This window comes from Artemia sp. Qi Xiang Cuo, chromosome 11, assembly GCF_049724085.1.
Source record: "Artemia sp. Qi Xiang Cuo chromosome 11, ASM4972408v1, whole genome shotgun sequence".
Lineage (NCBI taxonomy): Eukaryota > Metazoa > Arthropoda > Branchiopoda > Anostraca > Artemiidae > Artemia > Artemia sp. Qi Xiang Cuo.
In genome coordinates this window covers 37,190,818-37,215,734 of record NC_142804.1, presented here as the reverse complement: position 1 = coordinate 37,215,734, position 24,917 = coordinate 37,190,818, and the positions used below count along the sequence as shown (strand labels likewise).

Genomic DNA, 24,917 nt, shown 5'->3' with positions numbered 1-24,917 from the left:
AAGTTTTTTGATTAATGATTAGGAAAAGTCTGCCAAGCGCAAATATTGATATAATAATAATTAAATCAAAGCTATTCATAGACATGATTTTTGAATCAATCTTTTATGTAACTGCAACCAGTGTCGTTACTAGCCAAAACGTTTGGGGGGGGGGGGGGCTAGAGATTTTACCGACTGGTTGGTCATTTTTACCAACTGTTTTTAGCCAATAATTAGCACAATGTCCATTTTGAATACAATATGTAAAATCACTGCACAAGTCGGTAAAACCGTTGCATTTACCAACCTAGATTTAGATTTCGGTACATATCATGTCACTATTTTAATGCTGTTTATTTAACCAAATAGAAAATTGTGGCACCATCCATAAAATCATGGCAGGAGTTGGTAAAACTGTTGCATTTACTGGCCAAGTTTAAAATTTCTGTAGATGACATTTCAGTATTCTCTTGATCTTTATTGAACTGAACAAAGAATTTTAGCGGCGTCGGAAACATCGTGCGTTGGAAACACGATTTTACCGACTTTTTTTTATCGAGTAACCAAAAACATTGGGGGGGCGACCCATCCCCCCCCCATACTTGACAGCCCTGATTCCAACCAGGATTACAAACAGGAAAAGCCGACGGTTTTTTCTTAGTTGGAATACAGTAAGAGACAAACCTCAGTATGGCATTATACCCCAGACAAGTAAACTTTTCAAAACATGCTTGTATAATCTTACCTCTTAGTTACTATATGCCGTGGTTTATTCTTTAGGCATATAAGAATTATATAAGAATTATATTAAGTAGTAATAGTAGTAGCCCCAAAAGCTACAACTTAATACTCCCAGTTGTTCTCGATATATTGCTGAAGTGTCTTATTGGCAACTGCAAACGTAATGCCTTTTTATTTAGTTTTAAAGTAGCATTTACTTATATAGCATAATGAGTCAATTACATAATTGTGGGGGGGGGGGTTGACATGTCCAATATTCCTAAAGACATAGTTGCTGGACAGTTCTACTATGCAGAACAAGATAGTCGTCTCAAAATTTTGACTGGATGTGTTTGGGAAATAAATCGGCTCGAGAGACGGGCTCATTGCCCTCCAATCTATTTTTACTCTTAGAAACGACACTAGAACTTTTAATTTTGAATCAAATTAGCTTCTTTAAATGCTTCAATGATATTTCTAGCTATTATAGAGTGGTGCTACCTACAATATTGCTTATATGCCTTTTTGAAAACCTGCATTTATAGAGCTTTTTTGTTTAATTGGAACGCCCCCTAAACACTTCCTAGAAGATTCACCTTAATACTCTTAGCGTCATTAGTTGCAGTAACTGTAGTTGCAGTAATAAAAGTATACACACAGCACCTTCTGGCTAGTTCAAAATCCCCCACAACTTACTCTTAAAGGTTTAACTTAATAATATAAGTTGCTCTTGAGACATTGCTTGAAAATCCACATGCTCATAGTTTGTTTTGATTTAGTTCAATGTCCACCCAGATATTTCTTATATTTGACTACTGAAGACATTGTTATATTCTCTTTGGACTATTGGTCCCAAAATGGTTCTCACAACTTCGATAGAATGTGTTTTGGGAAAAGAGGATATCAGGGAGGTGGAGGGGCTGTTTTTCTTCCATCACGCTTGACTCTTAAAATGGGAATAGAACTACGCACTTCCAATCAAGTGAAACTCCTCTAAAGTTCACAAGACCTCCTCTTCATAAAAATCTTACATGCCCCTGGGGTATAACTTACAACCCTTGGTTGTAACTTTGTCAAACCCAAAAGCCATGTTATGAAATCTTTGGACTATTTTTGAACAAGTGGCTATCTCGAAATTTCTATTGGATGCATTTGGGGAAATATGACGTGGGGGGGTATAGCTGCCCACCAATAAATTTGACTCTTAAACTGGCACTTCAACTTCCGATTTCCAATCTAATGAGCCCCCTCCGAAGTTTATATGACTACCCTTTACATAAAAACCTTAAATGTCCTTGGGGCATAACTTACAACCCTTGCCCTGAGGACTGTGAGGGGATTTTCATCCTCAAAGACATAATTTCTGGACTTTTAAACTACGTCAAGCAAAATAACTATCTCAAAATTTTGTTTGGAGGTGTTTGGGGAAATGATGGGCGTGTGGGGGGATGGTTACCCTCCAATAACCATTGACTAATAAAGAGGGAACTAACCCTTTGATGTACCAGCCAAGGGAGCCCTTTTTGAAGTTTCTACAACAACAAATGGTCATCTTAAAATTTCTATCAGATGCGTTACGTGAAAATATGACATGTATGTGTGGGGGGGGGAGGTATTTGCCCTCTGATCACTTTGACTCTTAAGAGGAGCACTATAACTTCTTACCAATTACCAATCCAATGAGCCCTCTTTGAAGTTTATACAACAACCATTTCTATAAAAATTCTTATATGCCCCCAGGGTGTAACTTACACCCCTGAGGGTTATGTGGGGGTGGGGGTCATCCTCAACGACACAATTTCCAGACCTTTCAACTACGCTGAACAAAATGGCTACCTCAAAATTTTGATTCGATGTGTTCGGGATGTATTGGGGAAGCGATTGATGTGGGGGAGGGGGAGCTGGTTGCCCCTCACGACCTCTTTTGAAGTTCCTATGACATTTATTTCTATAAGAAGTGCCCTGGTCTAAAAAAATAAAATATATTATGCCCTCATTCGCTCTTTACTTAGGCAGTGTTATCCTGCTGCCTATGATATTTTGTCTTGAGATCTCAATTATACAGTATTGGAAGTGCCAATTAGACCAGGTAACTTACCTGGTCTAATTGGCACTTCCACCAATTGCTTACCTGAGGTAAGCCCCCCCCCCGCCTACAATTCAGCCTATGGGCACCCATGAAGCCAAGGGATGGTACGTTTCTTATATAGGGGTTTTGGACACGGTGGTTCTAATACATGGGCGCCCATAAGGGGGGGGGGTCTAGGGGGGCGCCGCTCCCCCCTGGCTGAATGACGGTGTCATATATTTGTATTAATTTAAAAAACTTTCCACAGAATAAGTTTTCAAAGAAAAGTAAAGAGCTCTATTAAGCAAAAAATAGGCAGAAATAAAGTTAAATAATCTTCCTAGCGTAACACTACCACAAATCACTATCAACAATTAAATGAAACACAAAACGAACAGAAATTATAATAAATAGCCACGTCAAACTAAAAACGAGCAAAAATTAACATTACTAGGGCTGACAACCCTCATGCCTTCTCAAGACCAGAACATAACTTAGGCTTTACTGAAAAAAAAAAATGACCATGGATTGTCAGTTTAATTTACCTATACTGATATTTATTCCTTAAAACAAAAAATGGGTAAAAAAAAGTGAGGAAGTTAAGTTTTTTACTTATTTAAGTAAAAAAGGTGAAAACATTTAAACATATTTTGTTTTCAGTAAAGCGCAAATTATGTTCTAGTCTTGAGAAGTCATAGGGGTTATCAGACCTACTAATGTTAATTTTTGCTCTTTCGTTTTTGACTCGGCTAATTTATTCTAATTTCTATTCATTTTGAGTTTCATTTATTTATTGATAGTGATTTGTGGTAGTTTTAAGCTTGGATGATTAATTGACTGCATTCCTGCCCATTTTTGGCTTAATGGAGCTCTACTTTTCTTTGGAAAGCTTGTTCTGTGGAAAAAGTTTTTTTAGATGAATTTCTGTTCGTTTTTTATTGACAAAGTTATTTTCATGAAAATAAAATAATATTTTATATCTTTTTTTTCTATAAGAGTCCATAGTTTGGCATAATTGTGGGGATTTAACATGCCCAATATTCCTAAAGACATAGTTGCTGGGCCGTTCTACTATGCTGAACAAAATAGTTGTCTCAAAATTTTGACTAGATGTGTTTGGGAAATAAATCGGCCTGAGAGACGTGCTGATTGCCCTCCAATCTTTTTTTACTCTTAGAAAGGACCCTAGAACTTCAAATTTTGAATCGAATTAGCTTCTTTAAATGTTTCAATGATATTTCTAGCTATTATTGAGTTGTGCTGCCTATGATATTGCTATAATAAAACTGTATATCCCCCTGGGGCATAACTTAAAACCCTTATCCCCATACTTTGGGGGGTTGTGTCAACCCCAAAGGCCGTGTTATGAGATCTTTGGACTATTTTTGAAGAAATGGCTATCTTTAAATTTCTATCGGATGCATTGGGGGAAGACATGACGCGGGGGGGGGGGGGTATAGCTGCCCTCCGATAAATCTGACTCTAAAAAATGGCTCTTCAACTTCCAATTTTCAATCTAATGAGCCCCCTCCGAAGTGTATACGACCTCTGTTTCCATAAAAATCTTAAATGCCGTCGGGGCATACCTTACAATCCTTGCCCTGAAGACCATGAGGGGGTTCTCATCCTTAAAGACATAATTTCTAGACTTTTAAACTACGTCAAACAAAACAACTATCTCGAGATTTTGACTGAAAGTGTTTGGGGAAATAATGGGCGTGGGGGTGTGGTTGCCCTTGAATCACTTTTGACTATTAAAGAAGGTGCTAGCCCTTTCAATTACCAACCGACTGAGCCCTTTTCGAAGTTTCTACGACAACAAATGGCCATCTTATAATTTCTATCAGATGCGTTTCTCGAAAATGCAATGTCTGTGTGGTGGGGGGGGGCCTATTTTCCTTCTGATCACCTTGACTCTTAAAAAGAGCACTATAACTTCTGATTGTCAATCCAATGAGCCCTCTATGAAGTTTATATGACCACCATTTCTATAAAAACCATATATACCCCAGGGAATAACTTACAACCCTTGACCTGAGGGTTATATGGGGGGGGGATTTATCCTCAAAGACACAATTTCTGGACCTTTCAACTACACTGAAGAAAATGGCTTTCTCAAAAATTATGATTGAATGTGTTTGGGGGAATAATTGGTGTATGGGGGGGGGGAAGGGTCTGGATGGGCTCCAATCACTTTTGACTCTTAAAAAGGTCAGTAAAACTTTTGATTACCAATCAAATGATCCCTCTTCCTAAAAAAAAACTTATATCCCCACAGGGCATAACTTACAACCCTTACTCTGAGGGTTGTGGGGGGGGGGGTGTCATTTTAAAAGTCATAATTTCTGGACCTTACTACAGTGAACAAAGTGGCTATCTCAAAATTTTGATTGGACGTGTTTGGGGAAGTGATTGACGTGGGGAAGGGGGAGCTGGCTGCCCTCCATAAGCTCTTTAGAAGTTCCTATGACATTTCTCTCTATAAGAACTGCCCTGGTCTTAAAAAAAAAACAATATATTGTGGCCCCATTACTCTTTACTTAGGTAGCGCTATCGCGCTTCCCATGATATTTTCTCTTGAGAGTTCAATTATACAGCACTGGAAGTGCTGATTAGACCAGGTAAGCCCCCCCCCCAAAAAAAAAAAAAATTCAGTCTATGGGAGCCCATGTTCTAATAGTGTACTTCTTGCTTTAATCTGACTCTATTTTTAGGAGTTATGGGTTATTGTATTTCTTAGTATTGGACGTGATCATCTCTTACTAGGTTACTAGCTACTGCTACAAGGGTGTGATTGCCTCATACTGGGTTGCTAGCTGCTGCTACAACACAGACTAGCTAACACTGCAACCCAGATTACAAACGGGAAAAAGCCTATGGTTTTTCCTTAGTTGGAATAGTAAGACACAATCCTCAGTATGGCACCATACCTGATATAAGCAACTTTTCAAAAGTTGCTAGTATTATCTTAACATTTAGTTACTATGTGCCAAGATTTGTTCTTTGCTAGCTTTTGGCAATATCTGATGAAACTTACATAGTCCCCATTTATAACAAACTGCATTAATCCATAATGTATTTCTTATATTATTTTGTCAAAAGATAATTGTTGTATAAAAATTGGATTCACTTATTACATCATTATATTACCACCTATGATTCAAGCTTGTACATGAAAGCTTGAATCAAGGTTCATCAGCTTGTACATGAAAATGCAGTTTTTTTTTTAAACTGATACTATTTTAAAAACTATTTGTTTTTTAACTAGAAAAGGCACCAGATATAGCAATTTCCTTTAAAACGAGCGATTAAACAGCTCCCAGTGATTTTCCAGTGCCCAGCTAGCTGAGGGGAGAAGTACTGGCATGTTAATAAATTGAGGGAGAATAGTCAATCTGGACTTGTCCCAGTTAAAGATAGAAATAGGACCACAATTCATGATAAGGAAAGAGTTAGAGAGAGATAGGCAGAACATTTTGAAAATCTGCTAAACCAGGATAGAGTAACAGGAAAAGATATAGAGGAAAACAAAATATTTATGACACCTTGGATGTGAAGGAAGATTTATTTTCTAATGAAGAATTAGTGATGGTAAAAAAAAGGTAAAGGATGCGGCACTAGACCCTTAAGGTCCAAACCGGCGGTGCTGATCTCCGTTTCGTGGCCCTTCAGCCAGGAAGTGCAATGGGGGGCTGGGGGCCAGCCAACCTATGCTTTCGCAAACCCTTCCTGTTTACCTTCCCCAGATTTCTTCAGGTACCCATTTAGAGCTGGGTTGACTCTGGCTAAGCTTACAGGGTCACACCACTGACCCGCGTCCCAATCTAAGAAACTGACCACACCAGGGATCGAACCCGAATTCTCGAATTCTCAGCCCAGCGCGCGTCCACTTAGCCAGATCGGCTCATTCAGAATTAGTGATGGCACTAAAAGGATAAAAAAAATGATAAGGCCCTAGGTGCTGACAGTGTGGTAAATGAGTTTTGTAAATGTGGTGGCTATGAGGTTAGAAATAAATTACTGAAGATTATGAATGTGATTTTTGAAAAGGCGAAGTACCTAGTGATTTTAGGAAAATCCTAATTAAACCCCCTGAATAAGAAGTGATAAGAGTGAGTGTAGTGATTATAGGCATAAGCCTGGTTTTTGCAGGTAGCAAATTACTTAATATGATGATACCCTTTAGACTTTGATAAGCTATATACAAACTTTTAAGAAAAGAACAGCAAAGTTTGGGAAGGACAGAGGATGCATTGACCAAATTTTTATTCTTAGTTTAATAATTGAGAAGCGTCTGAGTCATTAAACACCTTTAGTCCTCAGTTATATAGACTATGAGCTAGCATTTGATTCAGCTGATAGAAGAGCTTAAGTGAAGGTCTTATCCTTGTAAGGTATACCAGACAAGTATATTAGACTGATTAGTGCTATGTACAAAATAGCACTGCTGCAGTTAAGGAAATGAGGTTAGTAGCTGGTTTTGTATTATATTAATTAAAAAGACTTTTTCAACAAAATAAGCTTTTCAAAGAAAAGTAAAGAACTCCATTAAACAAAAAATGAGCGAAAATAAAATCAAATAACCTACCAAGCATGAAACTACCACAAATCAGCATTGATAAATAAATGAAACCCCAAACAAACAGAAATTACACTAAATAACCGAGTCAAACTCAAAACAAGCAGAAATTAACAGAAGTTGGGCTCAAAACCCCTATGCCTTGCCAGGGCCAGAACAAAATTTGCACTTTACTTAAACAAAATATAAATGTTTTTACTTTTATAACTTTAATAAATCAAATAATTCTAACATTTTGATTACTAAATATCAGTATATGTATATTAAACTGAAAATGCATATTCATTTGTATTTTTTCAGTAAAGTGCAAATTTTGTTCTGGCCTTGGGAAGGCATAAGTGCCCTGCTCTAAAGGAAAAAATTGATAAATAATACACTGTACTTGTATGCCCCCAGGGCATCTTAAAACCCTTGCCCTGAGGGTTGTGGGGGGTTGTCCTCCTCAAAAACATATTTTATACCTGGAAATCTACTATGCTGAATAAAATGGCTATCTCAGCATTTTGATTGGATGTGTTTGGGGGAACGATGGGCGTGAGAGGGGGGCTGTTTGCCCTCCAATCACTTTCAACTATTAAAAAGGGCACTAGCCACTCCAATTTCCAATCGAATGAGCCCTTTTCGAAGTTTCTATGACAACTCCTTCAATACGAAGTGCCCTGGTCTGGAAAATCAAAAATAAATAATACATTGTGCCAACATTGTTCTTTACTTAGGCAGCGCTATTGTGCTGCCAATGATCAGGAGTTAAGCAAGGTTGTGTTCTATCCCTATGCAATGGGAGAACACAGAATCAAATGGGGAAGAAAAACTTTCTTAGATTTAGATCTAAGATTAGATTTAGATCTGTTCATGATTTAAGCATCCTAGATAAAATTGTGATCAAAATGAATGAATTTTTAGACATTTTCCAAGTTCAGGGTGCTAGAAGAGGTTTGAAAATTAATATTAAGAAGACTAAGTCACTAAGGCTAGGAGTAAGTGAAGATGAAAAGGCAACATTGGCTAACAAAGAGATCAATTAAGTGGACTGCTTCACTTACCTTGGTAGCATTATTAGTAAAGATGGTGAGTGTAGTGAAGATGTTAAAAGTAGAATAGCAAAGGCCCAGGGTGTTTTTCAGAGTTTGGAAGAATCAAAAGATTAGTCTGTGAACCAAGATTAGAATATTGGAAGCTATGGTGATGACAGTGGTTGAATATGGTTCTGAAGCATAGGCACAACAAGAAATGAAGGAAGATTAGCTAGATTATTGGCCTCAGGCAGCTTGGTGCTGCAGTGAGTTGTTAGTAGTAATAGTATCCCTCATAAAGTTGCAGTTAGCCATAAAGACAATTCTTAGTAGTCAAACTAGCTTAAACCCTGGTGCAATGAAGTCTTGAAACAGCTACACCACTGCAGCCACTCCAGAGAAGAACATCTTTCCATATTTACTGAATACTTTTACAGTCTGTTTCCTCTCTATTAAAAACTGCATCACTCACTCAATTAAATCTCAATCCAGCCCAACAGCTTGGAGCTTAATTTGGAGTCTGACTTTGCCAAATTCAGTAGCATGATGTTGACTGGTAACCTTTGATCTAGAAGGCCAGTGACATAATCATAGAAATCCATCAGGTTTGTTTCAACATACCAACCAGGCCAAAACCATGTTGGTATGATAAGAATAGTTTATTACTTTTCATTTGCTTTAGAATTTCATTATTAACTATCCCTTCTAGTAGCTTGCTGATTATAGAAGTTATACTGATTGGTTGGTAATTGCTTGCATGCTGTTTGCTACCCCCCTTGTATACAGGGTTTAGGCTTTAAGAGCTGTATGTCAGTCCTTCTGGAAACACTTTTCATCAAGGAATTTCTGAAATAGTTAAGTGACTAGGCTTGATAATTCAATATATAGTTCTTTTAGAAGCCTTGAGTATATACCATCACGTCCTACAGGTATATTTGGGTTTAATACCTTCAGGCATATCACAACATTTACCCTGCTGATTGTAACTGGAGTCTACAAGAACTGCATATTGAATTATCAAGCCTACTCATTCCAATAAATTTGAGTCATCAGCAGAGGCTTAGTTTGTTCAAAATATTTTTGGCATATCAAATACAAGACCATTCACAATGGGATGAAAAACTCATGCATACAGTACTACATGGACAGTAGTGACAAATCCTGTAGTTATCTCTGAAATCATGTAGAGAGTTACCTTGGTGTCCTGAGGTGAAGTTTTATCTCCATGCCTAAGTCAATGTTGTGACAGTCAATCTTACAGTATGAATGTAATGATGCAATTAAGAAATACATTCTTAGGGCAATATATGGGACAATCAGGTGGGGAGGTGGGTGCATTTACAAGTGAATTGATTAGTATATTTGGAAAGAGCATGCAAATAGGAATTTCATAGTATGCTCACCTTGTTCCTGTGTCAGTTATGGGATATTGTACATACTGACTAAAATTATTTGTGTATATACAATTCAGGATGTATATTTGACAATAAGAAAAGAGGGGAAAAGCAGAGTTATACACTTTTAGGAATGATATAGCCTAAGCATCTTTAAAGGTACTAGTGCACAGTTAGGCCAATTCAAAACAAAAAAATTGTTGATAAGAACTTTTCTCTTTCTAAAATGAATAGAACTTTAAAATCCTAAAATGTTTTATTAGGGTATGATACCAAGTACTTGGGACAGCTCATCACTACTTCAACAGTTAAATCCCTGTAAAATGTCTACTATACCATCTAGACAGCAGATTGTTCTACTATTAGATTTGTCAAAATCTTCTGAATAAATAACGTACAAGATTAGTTTGAATAATTAACCTTGTACAACACTCACTATTACAAATATACTGATTGACAACAGTGGAGCCTAGCCATGGACACACATGTAAAACTTGAGTTGGTAAAATTCTAGTTTAGCAACTTTTAGCTATCTTGGAAAGGGGTTGGGTTAGGAAAGTGAAACTTTCAGGAATGGGTTTACAGACTAAAGCATGTCCTGGGAAGATATATTTTGAAGCACATAGCTCCACTCCTTCTCTCTCTAGAGGGCAGTGACCTTTGATGACCTTTAAAAATTTCAGTGTTATGAAAATGAAATTGTGCAAAACAGATCATTGCTCAAATGAAATACAAGAAAATTGTTTTAAACTTCACAACTTTACTCGATCCCAATTTGTGAGGTTTCAAGAATCTACAAATGCACTTCTAAATTTAGAAAAAAAAATCATTGATATGGCTTAAAATTATACTCAAACAACAGGAATTGTATTTTCAGAACTAAAACCCAAGAAAAAGAAACTGATAACTGAAAATTAAGGTAAAATATTGTTTTGTCAAAATGACCTGTGAAGTAGGCAAATTTCTAAGACTTAGAAATTAGAAGGGGGTTAACATGGAAAGTTTCATTTTCTTAACTTAAACCCTTTCCAAGATAGCAAAAAGTTGTTAAACTAGAATTTTACCCTTGAGTCTAATCATGGGTAAGGTTAGAAAGATTAGGTTAGGTTAAAACTGAATTTGTACCAAAAGAGATTATTATATTCATAAAGAGCATAAAAAAGGCATCAAGTGGTATATTCACTTCATTCATAGGTCACAAGTGTGGACTGCTCAATATTTACCAAATTTAAATGTCAAAAACCATAAGTTTTCCATGATTGTAGACAGCCAATCTAGTTTGATCCTGACAGTCAGTCAATCCTAACTATATAAATCCATATAGGCTACATCACATTCAAGATGAGGAGCTTGTTGTCTGAGTTTAGCAAATATCCACTTAAATCAAGATGTATGCCTGAGATTAGGCACTGTTGTAGTACTGGGAGTCTCACCCTATATAATTATAAAAATCCTTTCACCCCCACTTCTCATAATGTGCAAATATAGGCTATAAGGGCCAACCAAATAATGTATTTTCTATGCATTTTTCTGTCTATATAATGCCTATGTATTTCAATATATGGGAGTCTAAAATGAAATCTAATATTGTTCTCTTTTAAGTTGTTTCCAAGTTTTTTCAGTAAAGTTCTAAGAAATCATATTATTGAGTTAGGAATAAAGTGAATACACCATTCAATGCCTTTTCTTATGCTGATTACAAATATAATAATCATTTGTATTGGAAATGAATTTCAGCCCCCCCCCTATATATACCTAACCCAACCTAACCTAATCTAACCCTGAATGGGCATATAAAGGGGGGGGCTGAAATTCATTTCCAATAGAAACGATTATTATAATCGTAATCAGCATAAAAAAAGCATTGAATGGTGTAGGCCTATTCACTTTATTCCTAACTCAATAATATGATTTCGTAGAACTTTACCATTTTTTCTTTTGAGTATGCCAAAATGCAGCTTATTAACTTTTAGAATTTACAAAAGGTCTGGGCTAGTTTTCAGGATTTTACAGTGCTTCCTTCAGGGGAAACAAACCACTAAACCTATACCAGTGCTTATGATAGTGTTAAAGTATCTTTCAGATTTTTTTTTTTTATTTCCTCAAACAGTTGCAGAATCTAAACTAGGCTATTAGGCAACCAAATAGGCCTAGGTTAGTTTTTCTGATACAATTTTTTGTTGCAAAAAAATATTGGCCTATTTTTTATATATAAAAAAAATAGACAGCTGGTTTGGCCCAAAAAATTATTTAGGTAAAATGACATGGGCGTTGGGAGGGGGGGCAGCTGCCCCCCCCCCTAGACCTACAAATTTACATTAGATATGGCTGAAAAAGCAGTTGATAAAACTCCATCACATTATCGCCTGCGCCCCCCCCCCTTGACAATATGCTGGCTACACCCATGACAGATGATGTTCCATCTCATTAGTAAAATTTTCCTATAGGCTAACCTTCAACATTTTGTTGCACTTTAAATGTTTTGCTGAAACTTCATTTAATCTCAATTCCGTAAGCCAGGCTATTCAGTCTATCAGTTAAAAAAAAAGCTAAAGAGTAAATACCTATTGTAGAATTTTTTTTTTTTTTTAATTCATCAAAATCATTTGAAAATTTTATTTTACTTCGAAGTGCGAATTAAGGTAATAATTAATTTATGTATAGAACTTTTACAAGTTATCAGTTTGAAGTGATGGCCGATCTCACTCGTCTTCGCTGTGGTTTTTGGAAATCAATCAATTTGCATTCTAGCAATTGATTTTAAAATAGAAAAATATGATTTCTGCCTTGATTAGCAGTGACGAAAAGTTCCTATGTATCTTGTCAAGAAAACTTGATGATAAGAATGTAGATCTAAATTACATTATAATTTGAGTTTAGTGAAAAAATAGGGACTTTTGGAGAACCTAGACTAAAAGTATACTAATGCTGCACAATCTAGGGCCTAACCTAAATTTTAGGCCTAGCCTAATTGTGATCGATTCATTACCTTAAAAACTAAAATTGTGACAGGGTAAATTGGTTTTTAATAGTTGAGTTAAAAATAAGTTTTAATTGTTAAAAATAATTTCAGAGACCACATTGGCTTTTATGACACTGGATTTTATGATAAAACATAAAATCATGAAGAAAACAAAGACAATAAAAAGCCAGTGAAAAATTGAAAAATTATGCAAATATTTTGGTCAAGATCTCTGATTGACCATCCTCAGTGCATAATAAAACTAATAAAAATATAAAAAACCAAACCTTAAAATAAAAACACAAAACTAAAATTGGACAACCCTTTCTCAACAACAGTGAAAGGGTTACTGAATAAAAACACAAGTCTAAATGGCATTTCACAATTTCATTTTATGTAGAGCTCTTTTAAAGGCCAATTGCTTTCCAGTTAGATTATTATCAGAGATTTTAATTGATTGCACAATATAATTTTGTGGATATATGTAAAAACAATCAGAATTAATAATTCCATCTTAAATGGGACTTACAAAAGTTTCTCCAGTGTCTCTTTTGAAAGCTACCTTTTGGTGAATTTGCTTTTTTATTTCAACTGCCTTCCTGAAAACTTGCATGAGACCTTTAACAGGGGCAACAATAGAGGTTTTGTCAAATAAAATGAAATGGTATGGACTCTCATACACATGTTGAGCCAAGGCAGAATCAAAAATCTCCGGCCTTTGGCATAGCCTCATGACCTTGTTGATTGAGGACCTATGTTCAGATAACCTCTCCCTGAATTGCTGTCAGATTCTACCAACATAAAAACAGCCACAAGAACCAGGAATATAAGCACCACTACCCAGAATGGGGCTAGTTTTATCTTTGCTGTTGTTGAAAAAGCTCTGTGTAGTATTTGAATTTTTAAAAGTGACATTAAGTTTATGTTTTTTAAGGATTCTTTTCAGCTTGTCACTCAATTTTGGATTGTAAGGTAGAACAGTGAAAAGTTTCTTATCATCCACCAATGGGACAACATCTGTTAGGGTTTGTGGATTTGATGCATTCTTTTCTGCCTTTTTTCATCTTTTTTCTGTAATGGTCTCAAGTATTTCTATGGGGTAGACATTGCAAAATAAAATGTCATTAAAAGTCTCATGCAAGTTTTCAGGGAGGCAATTGAAATAAAAAAAAAAACATTCACCAAAAGGTAGCTCTCAATAGAGACACTGGAGAAACTTTTCTAAGTCCTATTTATGATGAAATTATTAATTCTGATAGTTTTTACATACATTCACAAAATTATATTGCACAATCAAATAAAATCTCCAATAATAATCTAACTGGAAAGCGATTGGCCTTTAAGAGTGCTCTATGTAAAATGAAATTGTGAAATGCCATTTAGACTTGTGTTTTTTATTCAGTTACCCTTTTACTGTCACTGAAAAAGGGTTGTCCAATTTTAGTTTTGTGTTTTTATTTTAAGGTTTGGTTTTTTATATTTTTATTAGTTTTATTCTGCACTGAGGATGGTCAAGCAGAGGTCTTGACCAAAATATTTGCATAATTTTTCAATTTTTTCACTGACTGTCCATTGTCCTCATTTTCTTTGTGATTTTATGTTTTGATTGTTAAAACGGTATTTTTTTTTTCCAAACAAGTTTGAGACAAAGTTCAGTTACTTTGTGTGGTCTCTGTTAGATTTTACTGGTGATGCATACCTTCTAAAAGTATTAAACTAAATTTATATCTATCAGGAAAATCTGTCTGTATTACCACAAAAGCCAACTGGGAGGCAAAAATCTTCATTTTGTATTAAAAAGGAGGGAAAGCTGAAAATCATACCTTCTCTTGACTGTCTAAATGATGTTTCAGGATTGTGCTGTTAGAACAGGGTTGAAAAACTTAATATTTAAACGTCTTTTTACTGTCAAAGATTTTTTTTTTTTAGTCTTGCTATGGCACAGAGGCAAAAAAAATTGATATCATTACTTTTTTGACTGTCATAAATTTTGGTTATGTTTTTTTTTTCAAAGCAGGGTGGTTTTTACAACATTGTTGTTTTTGGGGGGATTTGTATAATAGAAATTTAATGCAAAAAAAGTGCAATGATTTTATTATTTACATTTGGAATTTGGCTAGAAAATGGTGGCCACTTTACTGCCTATTGTCATCTACTTAAAGTTCTGAATTATATGACACATCCCTGCCTCTGTTCATCCTAAAACATTGAAATAAAGGCCAAACTCTTTAAAATATCCAAACTTTAATAATGTAATGGGGGGAAAATGGAATGTGTATAATGGGGGTAGAAAATAACTGTGCCAATCCCTATGGGAGAAAATGAAATAGATTAAAGTAATAGGTTTGAATTATTTTGTGGGGTATTTAACTTAGGTTGGGGAGTCGATTGTCCAAATGCGTAGCCGTACTTATTAGTCATTTCTTGGCTAAGTTCCTCTAGTGTTATATGGTGATCAGATTCCTTGGGAGCGCTACCTGTGGAGTACAATTGAACTAGTTGCCTATTCTGATGCGAGATACAGACATATAATGAAAACAAACACAAATAGAAAAGTAATAGGTTTATTAAGACTTACATTTGGGTATACAGCAATGTACGTGTACAAGCTAAACTTCAATTCAATCGTACTGACAGTCAGAATGGTAATATCATAATGGATCATAGAATGGTAATGCAATAATGATGTAAAAAACACTTTTTCATCACTATATAACATGAGTCTTGATTCTGTGCCCTAAGAGCTATTTAACAATTGGCCCAAGTCCTGTTGGAGGGCCCCCTACTTTATCATTATGCTGACAAACTAAAATTATTATGCTAACTGACCATCCAATAATTTATTTGCGCTATTTTGATCATTAAACATTCACATTCCTAGGATAACTTGAAACTTTGTATAAAACATGCGTGATTTTTTGTCAAGTATTTTCGCGAAATTCAAAACCATCTCCTTTGATTAGTACCATCATTGGACCCACAGCTTTTTCTGCATTTCACATCAGTTGGTCTGTAAAACAAAACGTGTAGAATGCTGCAAAGCATTACAAAGTACTCTGGAATTTATGAGGCTCTTATGCAAATATAAACATCTTTTTTAACTTGGTACTTTAAAGGGATATTTGACTGAGAATAAAATGCGGTTTTTCTTTTGTTGATTAGGAATTTAGACTCGAGTTTTAAACAGGATTTAATCTCAATTAGGGGGAGTTTAATTTATATCGGAAGTATTTTAGAAGGAAATAATTTTATTTTATTTTTTTATATTTTAAGTATATATCATATATTACTTACAGTACATTTTACCCTTCCCATTATTTAATAACGTCCCGTCATTAGGACTTGCTTGCCCTTGGGTTTTTGAAATATTTCACGATTTATTTACTATTTGTCCTACATAACTTTAATTGACATTATATTACTTTATACTTTTATTTAAGCTTAATCAGGAGTGCTTAAAAAAAAATTTCTGTATTACTTTTCTTATTTTGTTATACATCCTTTTCTAAGGTTCCTCTACTGGACTAAGATTATCTATGGTTACAGCCTAGCTACTAGCTACTTTTTTCTTTTTTTTATAATATGATCATATTATTTTAAATTTACAAGTCTTTTTCTTATGCTAACTATAGGATAATTATGGTTTCTATCTATGCTAAATTAATGGAATAAGACAACAATACTACACATAACTCTATCTAAGCAATTAGCAATACATATATATGTATGAACCATTTAAAACATGCCATATTATGTTCACCATGTTCACTGGTAAACATCAAAACTCTTTCACTGGGTATGTTTATATAATACTAATGATAAGTTATCGAAATTGTTATACATGCAAATTCACACCTATTTCACCACCTTACGTGTCCTTGTCGTACTCACTCATTCTGTTATTGATTATTGTCAATCACTCCTTTCGTCTTCTATAAAAATGTTAAAACACTGACAGTACAGTTTCTACACAAAATTTTTCGAACATGGCTGTGTTTATCTTGGACAAATCTTTCTCTAATTTGTCAAACGGGAATTGATACTTCCAGGTACAGGATTGTGGAATTTCGATGTCAGAGTTCATTCTCACCTGCTGTCTTTGGATAATTCATAAGGTGGTTTATCGTTAAGGGGTTAGTCACTGGAATTATGTTGCTAATAGATGGGTTGATTTTCTTCTCAGCATTTCATCCTTGGGATATTTTAAAGCACATAAAGAATGTATTTCTCGTATAAAATTGTTCTTTTGTGCACTTGGAGATTATATTTCTCGTATAAAATTGTTCATGCATGGCTTGATCTATGGGCTTTGCGGTTATTTCTTGATTAATCACAGGGGGATTAATGTTTGTATTTGGAATGGGTCAACATCAAATTTTAGTGTCTCCTTCAACATATCGTCTTTAACTTGTGGGAGGAGTATATTGTTACTCAGGGGTTAGTCACTGGGGTTACTTTTGGTTTCTATGATTCAATGGTTGGTTTCCAGGTCCATTTTTCAGAAACTATCTCGTAACATTTACGGGATAACAGAGATAGGAACTTTAAGACCATTTGATAGATTTGATAGGATGGATCCCAAGAAATGGTTGAAAGGGATTCAACGCGTGAATCTGTGACATGTAAATGGATTGGGTTCATCAAATATCATAACTATGCAGTTATATGGTATATGGGTCCATAGGGATTATCAAGGGTGATATTTATGCATTTACAACTTATGCTGGTTGATGGGGCTCTCAGGATTGTTATGCTTATATAGTTCAATAATTCACTGGATACTGAGATTTATTAGATAGTGTTACCTGATACAAAATATGGTTTGTGATTGAGAAAACAATGATCAAAAAGGTAACAGCAATTTTTTGTCCTACCTTTGTTGCCTGGAATTTATTGTGAGTACTCTTCGTTGGTTGATGGATGATGAAGATAGATGTTACTATGTTGTATCTGAGCTGGATTACGTATTGTAATGATTGATTTTCAATAGTTCATTCTAATTCCTGTAATAAAAATAATGAGGCAGAATTACGCATTCTTTAAAATGAGTAGTCATAATACATAATAAGCAATACGATTGGGTACATTTAATGGTTAATGTTACGCTACAAGACAATATTAAACAAATACACTGATATTATTACACATATATTGATTTTAACAAAGCGATGTTATTATCATATTAGTTTCAAATATATAGAATTCCCATTGGGGAATCTAAAAATTGGAATTTCTTCTAAGCTGTTTTAGAAAAACGACAATACAAGAGATTAATTCCTTTAACTTCAAGTAAGATCTCTTATTAAAACAATCATTTAAACACAAGTTACACTAAATCATTAAATTTGAGGTCTTAGTTTACTAAATATTTTATGCCTTCATTGTTCACGCACGTCCTTGCTGTTTAAGAAACGCGTGTTGCAGTGTCGCAACCGCATGGTTTTACGTAACCGATAGTTATAGTGAGGGGACTAGAAATAGCACGGGCGAGTGACGACCTCCAAACCCACTTGTCTTCTAGTATCCTCCGTCTTTCTTGGCTTATACGTTTTCAGAGGGTTCCGGGTTTAACCTCTGCATTTCAGTCGTTTCCACATGTTCTTCCATTGGGTTTTCCCTTCGTAGTCTCAAAATTCTTCCATAGTTAAAAGTTAGCAAGGTTCTCATTGTCAGGGAAATCGCAAATACGAAACATATGGTCAGTAGTATGTTCCACCAGAAATTTGTTGAAAATAATCCGTATCTATTCTCCACGTACGTTAATCTTTGGTCTTCATTAGTAAATAGGAGGATCTGGGAATCCAATGCTTCTCTTATTTTTGTAAATAGTAATGTCCCTTTATTCTTTTCTATTTTGGACCATACTGAGGTTTTCATTTCCTCACTCCCTATATTGGGGATAGTGTACGATAGTTTGATTGCCTTAAAATTGGTAATTTTAGGACTTATTATATTTGTGCTTGTAGTTATTAACGGTGTTTGAACTGTCGTCTCCTTAGTTACAAGTCGACATCCTTGTCTCATTATAATTATACCCACATCTTGTAAAAATAACTCGATCCTGAACTTGGATCGATTTTTTTAGTATTATTAAAGCAAGACAAAGTTCCAATAGTTTCTTTTGAAACAGGAAATAACCAAAGATCATACCTAAGGTGTATGAATATTTATCATTTAGTGCTTCCTTTCAAAGCTTCGCAAGAATTAGGGATTTCTTCCTGTTGTGTGTCTTTTAAAAATATATCTAGCATACAAGATCCAGATTTGACATTATAAATAGGTAACGTGAGTTGGCATACTAGGTTTTTGAATGATATGCACTCTTTTAAGTCTTGTGGATTAGCTAGGGCATATTTTCTTCTGTCTTGATCGACAAGTAAATACTCTGCTTCAGGTGTGATAGTCATAAATGAATTTTTCTTTTTTTATATTAGCAGGGAAGGTCGAAATTTTGTACAAGTCATATATGGATTGTTGGTTTATCAAAGGAATCGTTACAACCGCAAGTAATCTTTCATTTATTTTCATAATGCGAACTTTTAATTTGGTATAGTAGAAAAATGACTTTTATATTTCTGGCTCTACGTGTAAATGTAAACAAAATGTTAGGTGCATTCTTATTTAATCTAACATACTTTTTAGGTTAGAAGGGCCTACCACGTCGTCTGACAAAATTCCTGCAGGGAGGGCGAATAATGCGAATTCGGACTTACTAACATCTGTTGCTAGATTTGGTAGTGACACGGTAATTATATCAAGTGATACCATGGTAAGGCTCGCGTCCGTAACCACGCTTCTTCGAAAGAATAATTCGAAAATCCTTGTAGTACTTTGTTTTAATTTTTGTATTTCTGTGTTAAATAATTCAAATAAGGCTTGTAATCTTTGTCTGTATAATATTAAGAAGGCTTGATGAGTTGACACTTCCTGGGCGTTTTTATTATTTAGATCAGGTAATGGTTCGATACTATCTTTTGTCGGTTCGTTGGCCATGGCTAGTCTAGCGCATGTAAGTTTACCGTCTATTGTTCAACATTTGCTATGTACGTAATTATCTTCTTCCTCTCTTTTATAATTATTTTTCTTTTCTTCTGGCTTATGCCCTTGTACTTTAATCGTTTGTATTTCGGTATGCGTTACTGGGATTCTTGCTATTGCGTTTATAAAGACTTTGCCAAAAGAATCAGTAGGCTATGCGTAAATGTGGGCCCTGTTGACTATGTCCATTTTGTAAATGTCGTAGGTTTCAGGTAAGTTAATAAGGTTAAATTTCTAGGTTTTTCTCTACTATGTTCGATCAATTCTGACACTGTGTTTGCCGTAGTTTCCGATATCGAAGACTGTATCTCTTTGGCTGGGGTCTCATATGTAGGTGTGGTTGTCGTGATGTCTTTTTCATTTCCTTCTCTGGGAATTGTACATTCATAATATTGTTGGGTATTTGAGAACTTGCTCCTTGATTTGTCTAATTCTTCTGGGTTGGTATCTTGTATTCTTAGGGATCTGTTTTTATTTTCCCTTCTTAGTTTAGATGATGTCTGTTCAGTGCCATTGTTTTTGGCATGACTCTGCCATAATTCTTTGAGAAAAGTCCATAGGCTTGGTAGTTCGTTCAGCATTGCGTAATTTCCGTCATAGAGTTTTTCTTTTCTTGTAGTCATTAATTTAGGGTTTTCGATTGGTTTCATTGCAGTACAATCTCTCGACAAGTACTCAATATTATTCGCTGACCCTTTCCTTCTGTCTTCTTTGGTGCTTGTTCCTAGTGCCATGTCAAATTCTGCCATTTTCTTATCATAGTCGTCTATTACGAATTTTGATTTTAGCTTTGGGATAACTGGAATTGGGTACTCTTTGTTATCTTTACTATGCATTATTTTACTGGTTTGTAATCCTTTGTCTGATCTTAGGAATTGAAATATCGATTCTTTGAGCTCATTCGTATTTTCTCTAGTCTTGTTACTTGTTGAAACAAGGTTTCAAAGGGTTTGGGGTCCAATTTCATAAAAATTTCCATGCATTATGGCTGGCTAGCCATGAATTTTCATGCTTAAATATTAATCCATGCTTTACAATATCTTGGGCTGCTGCGTGAACAACGAGGATTATGATGATATTCTTAAGCCTCATCTTATTGTTTGTTTCTAGAATTAATTTATTATTAATTTTACCTAAATTCGCAAAATTCATTTACTTCACTATTTTATTTTTTTTTTAAAGTGGTTTGGACGTTTTAACTTTTAACTTGGGCTATTTCATTATATTAATTTATATTAATTTAATTTTTGAACTGTTTTATGGCATTGGCCAAACAAAACTGATTTGTAAGCGTAAAACAGAATTTTTGTTTATGAATTATATCTTAGGGTTAGAATGGTTATGGAAGTCTTAGCTTTACTCTGTTTGCGATATGCCTTTATGACTGGTTGTGACATACCTTGAAGGCTTAGTCAATAATGACTATACTACTTAATTTTATATTATTTTTTTTTTATCAAGAGCGATATATATTTTTTTTGATTGGAAGTTATTCATTCATTTAGTAGATAACATATAAATACGCTGGTAACCTATTTTTATTATAAACCTTTATTAAGATTATTATCGTCCTTATAAGTAGAATTATTAGGGTATACACTAAAACAAGATAATTCTTATATATATATATATATATATATATATATATATATATATATATATATATATATATATATATATATATATATATATATATATATATATATATATATATATATATAAATATGGGATTAATTTATCCCATAGTTACATATTCCTATTATTGATAACTGCCTAGCATAGACTTTGTAGGGTTATTACACTAAGTTGTAGGGTATTTCCCTCAATGCTTAGTGTATGGTTTTTAATTTTTGCGTAAGATATACGCTATTTCATTAATATTGATTCATTTGATTCATTATTATTATTATTTTTTTAGAAGGAAAAATTTCGAAAACAAAGGTTATTGTGTTTTTAGTGAATTTATAATTTAGGACATTATTTTGATAATTTTATTTGTATACACGATTCTTTCCATATTCATCTACGTTCAATTTTAATATTGACGTATCTTTCAGTAGTACATTACGTGTTTCTAGTAACGCTAACATAGTGTTAAGGCGATGAACTTCCCAGGATGACACATTTGCGCTGAGGAACATCAATTCAAACACCATGTTATTTCCATTATTCTTATCTGTGTCTAAATGCATCAAATAAACCAACAGATCGTTCGGAAGGTCTAGGACTTTTAACGTATTCTATATACGATATACGTCTCAGTGTTCATTCAGAGTTCATGGTGAAAAGACCTGTTTTGGATTCAAACCTATTGCAAAGGATAATATCAATGCAGACGAAAAAAATAGCTTTCTCCTGGATTATAAACAAACCTGTGTGGCAAGTTTATCTTTAATGAACTTAATTTACTATTATTCAGCGCTCGTCGCCTGACCATCACGTGTACTTTGCGTGTATTGGTTTAAATTATTTTTGAAGTGAATTTATAACGAGATGAGCGTTTCCGAGCTTTTGTATTCACCTCTGTTAAACTTTGTTTTTGAAAATTTAAGTGGTGTTGATGAAGCCGTTATTTTACGGAAAGGGGTGGACTTTTTCAAAGATTTGGAAACTGTTAAGCACAGAAAGCAAAGCTATGGAGTTTTATGAAAGAAAATGATTCCCCTGTCAGAAGGGGCACTAATGAAATTCTCAGTCACCTTGAAGATATTATAGACTTTATGGAGAAATGTGATGCCGATGGAAAACAGCTCCCTTGTTTCGTCATCAAAAGGCCAACAGAAGTCCCTGTTATCTCTTCAACAGCGTTTAAAAACATCACAGCCAAGCTTACCAGCCTTGAGCAAGCGATTTCGATTGTTTCTGCCAAGATTGATTCGTACAATCTGAACTTTCCTCAAATACCTGTAATTAGCCAACCTGCTGCGTGTGATACGCATACTACAATTTTGATTTCTAATCCCCCACTTGAGCATGGTGACCCGCTAAAGCGAAAATCAGTAATAGACTCAATTTCTGGTCATCAGCTGGTGTCCAGATTGCGAGCGACTAAAAAGCGGTGGACGGTGAATATTGAGAAATTTGCAGCTGAAGATTTTTGCAAATCAGCAAAGGAAGCTCTACCTGGTTCCAGTGTGAAAGTTTTATCTAAAAAACACGCTGGTGTTATTCGAGAAGTCCTATCTGATTTTGACCATGAAATGCTACAGAACGAGTTGGGTATAATCGGGTCTAGTTGGTTTGGAAGAAGCAAATCGGTTAAGCTTGAATTTGCAAGACGCGATTACTAAAGGATCATTTCTGCGAAACGGTGTGAAGATTGGGTATGAAAACTTCCGTGTTTATGAGTTCAAGCAATTGCCAAAGTGTTGCTTCAAGTGTCGTTTCCCTGGGCACTTGGAAAGTACATGTACTAGTAGCACTCCCAAGTGCGCTCGTTGTGCTGGACCACATTTATCTACGAACAGTGACCGTTGTACGGAATCTCCGAAATGTGCCAATTGTGGAGGATCTCATCCTTCTTACAGCCGACGATGCCCTGTGATTAAGAAGAGCACTGATAAAGTCTATTCTCAGAAATGGATCCGGACATAAGTATAGTCTCATTTAAGAATATGGGAATGAGAGGCAAGGACTTTGTTATTGATGATCTGTATGTTAATTACAACGTTATTCGTCTTCAAGAACACTTACTGACTGACTTTAATTAACATTTTCTGAGATGAAGCAGTAATCACGTTGTTTTTGTGCGTCCAGCTAAAACTACAAGTGGCCACCCTTCTGGCGGCTTAGTATGTGTTTTTAAGAAAAATATTTCTGGTGCGAGTCCTGTGCTTTTCCAATCAGATGACACTTTTCTTGCGGTGCGTCTTGGTAATATTGTATTAATTTATATATATCTGCCATATATTGATCGTTCCATTCGTTTACTTCAGAATTTATCTTGCGCTTGCAATGGTCTTAAATCTTTAATTCAAAAGATATCGGATAACAGGTTGCATTTTATTATTGCTTCTGATTTTGATACCAATCTGGTTTCTGATAAGGTAAGGAATTATCAGCTTTTTGATTCTCTCCCGGCTTATAAAATTGTTCAGAAGTCCCATGATTATACGTATATTCACCATTCAGGTAGTAAATCAGACATTGATCACGTTATTTGTTCTGCAGCTGTTGTCTGCTCGCCAGTTACGGTTCATTTTGACGAGAATGACCTTGATCACTTTCCGCTGTCTTTTTGTTTGTCAAAGTCTGTTGCTTGTTCTGGGAGTATATCTAAGAGTCGTGGTGTACGTTCTAAATGGTTCTATAAGCCTGACTGGAATGATGCGAATTTTTCTGTTTATCTTATAACATTGGCTTCACTTCTAAGTATGATTTATGCTCCTTATCAGCTTTTGCAGTGTAGTCAGAATTTTATTTTTGCTAAATATGAAATAGACCGATATTATCGTTCTATCCTCTCTGCTATGAAAGAAGCTGAAAAAATTTCTGTCTTAGTAAAGCGAATCCGAAAGAATACTCAAAAGCCTCTTTGGTCACTAGACACTAACCTTAAGGCCTGTAAAAATAAAGCTAAATTTTGGCTAAATATTTGGACAGATTGTGGTCGGCCTAGCTTTGGTAATGTTTTTCTTATTAAACAAAAAACTAAATTAGAATTTAAGAAATATCTAAAAAGTGTCCGATACCGAGGGCTTGATTTTCCATCTTCGCCTAATGATTGGAGGAAAGTAATTAATTCAAGTAAAACAGACGATTCTGATGTAAGTAGTAATGCTGTTCCACCATGCCCTTGGCATGCATATTATTTGAAGATTTTCTCCGTTTTGAATTATTCTGTTCATAGAAAGTTTGGTGAAGCGATTGTTAAAATTGTCCCTAGATTTCTAAGTCAGCGCTTTGTTTTGCCTATATCGCGTTTTGAAGTTTTGAATGCTTTAAATCATCTTAAGTCAAAATCCATTGATGCTGATGGTATCTCTAAAATGCATCTAACTCCCCAATGTGCTGAACTTGTGTCACATCTTGCGCTTTTGTTTCAAATGTGCTTGGCATCTTCTGTCGTCCCTGAAAGCTTTTTGTGTGGCAGCGTGACTTCAATTTTAAAAAGAGGTAAACCGCCAACAGATTGCTATACTCACCGTCCAGTTTCTGTTTCTTG

At 35.0% G+C, this 24,917-nt stretch overlaps 2 protein-coding genes across 2 annotated transcripts in view; one reads left to right on the top strand and one right to left on the bottom strand.

The window, feature by feature from the left end:
* Positions 1-12,275, bottom strand: part of scu (hydroxysteroid 17-beta dehydrogenase 10) — a 31,581-nt gene extending 19,306 nt beyond the window's left edge. The window contains exon 1 of the mRNA XM_089096754.1: positions 12,207-12,275. Within this exon, the coding sequence (XP_088952880.1) occupies positions 12,207-12,215 (9 nt within the window). The 5' untranslated portion in view covers positions 12,216-12,275. The remainder of the gene's footprint in view (positions 1-12,206) is intronic.
* A 253-nt stretch (positions 12,276-12,528) lies between these two features.
* LOC148946943 (BBSome complex member BBS2-like) overlaps positions 12,529-24,917 on the top strand; it is a 60,137-nt gene continuing 47,748 nt past the window's right edge. Inside the window, exon 1 of the mRNA XM_089097209.1 lies at positions 12,529-12,600. Coding sequence (XP_088953335.1) covers positions 12,529-12,600 — 72 coding nt within the window. The remainder of the gene's footprint in view (positions 12,601-24,917) is intronic.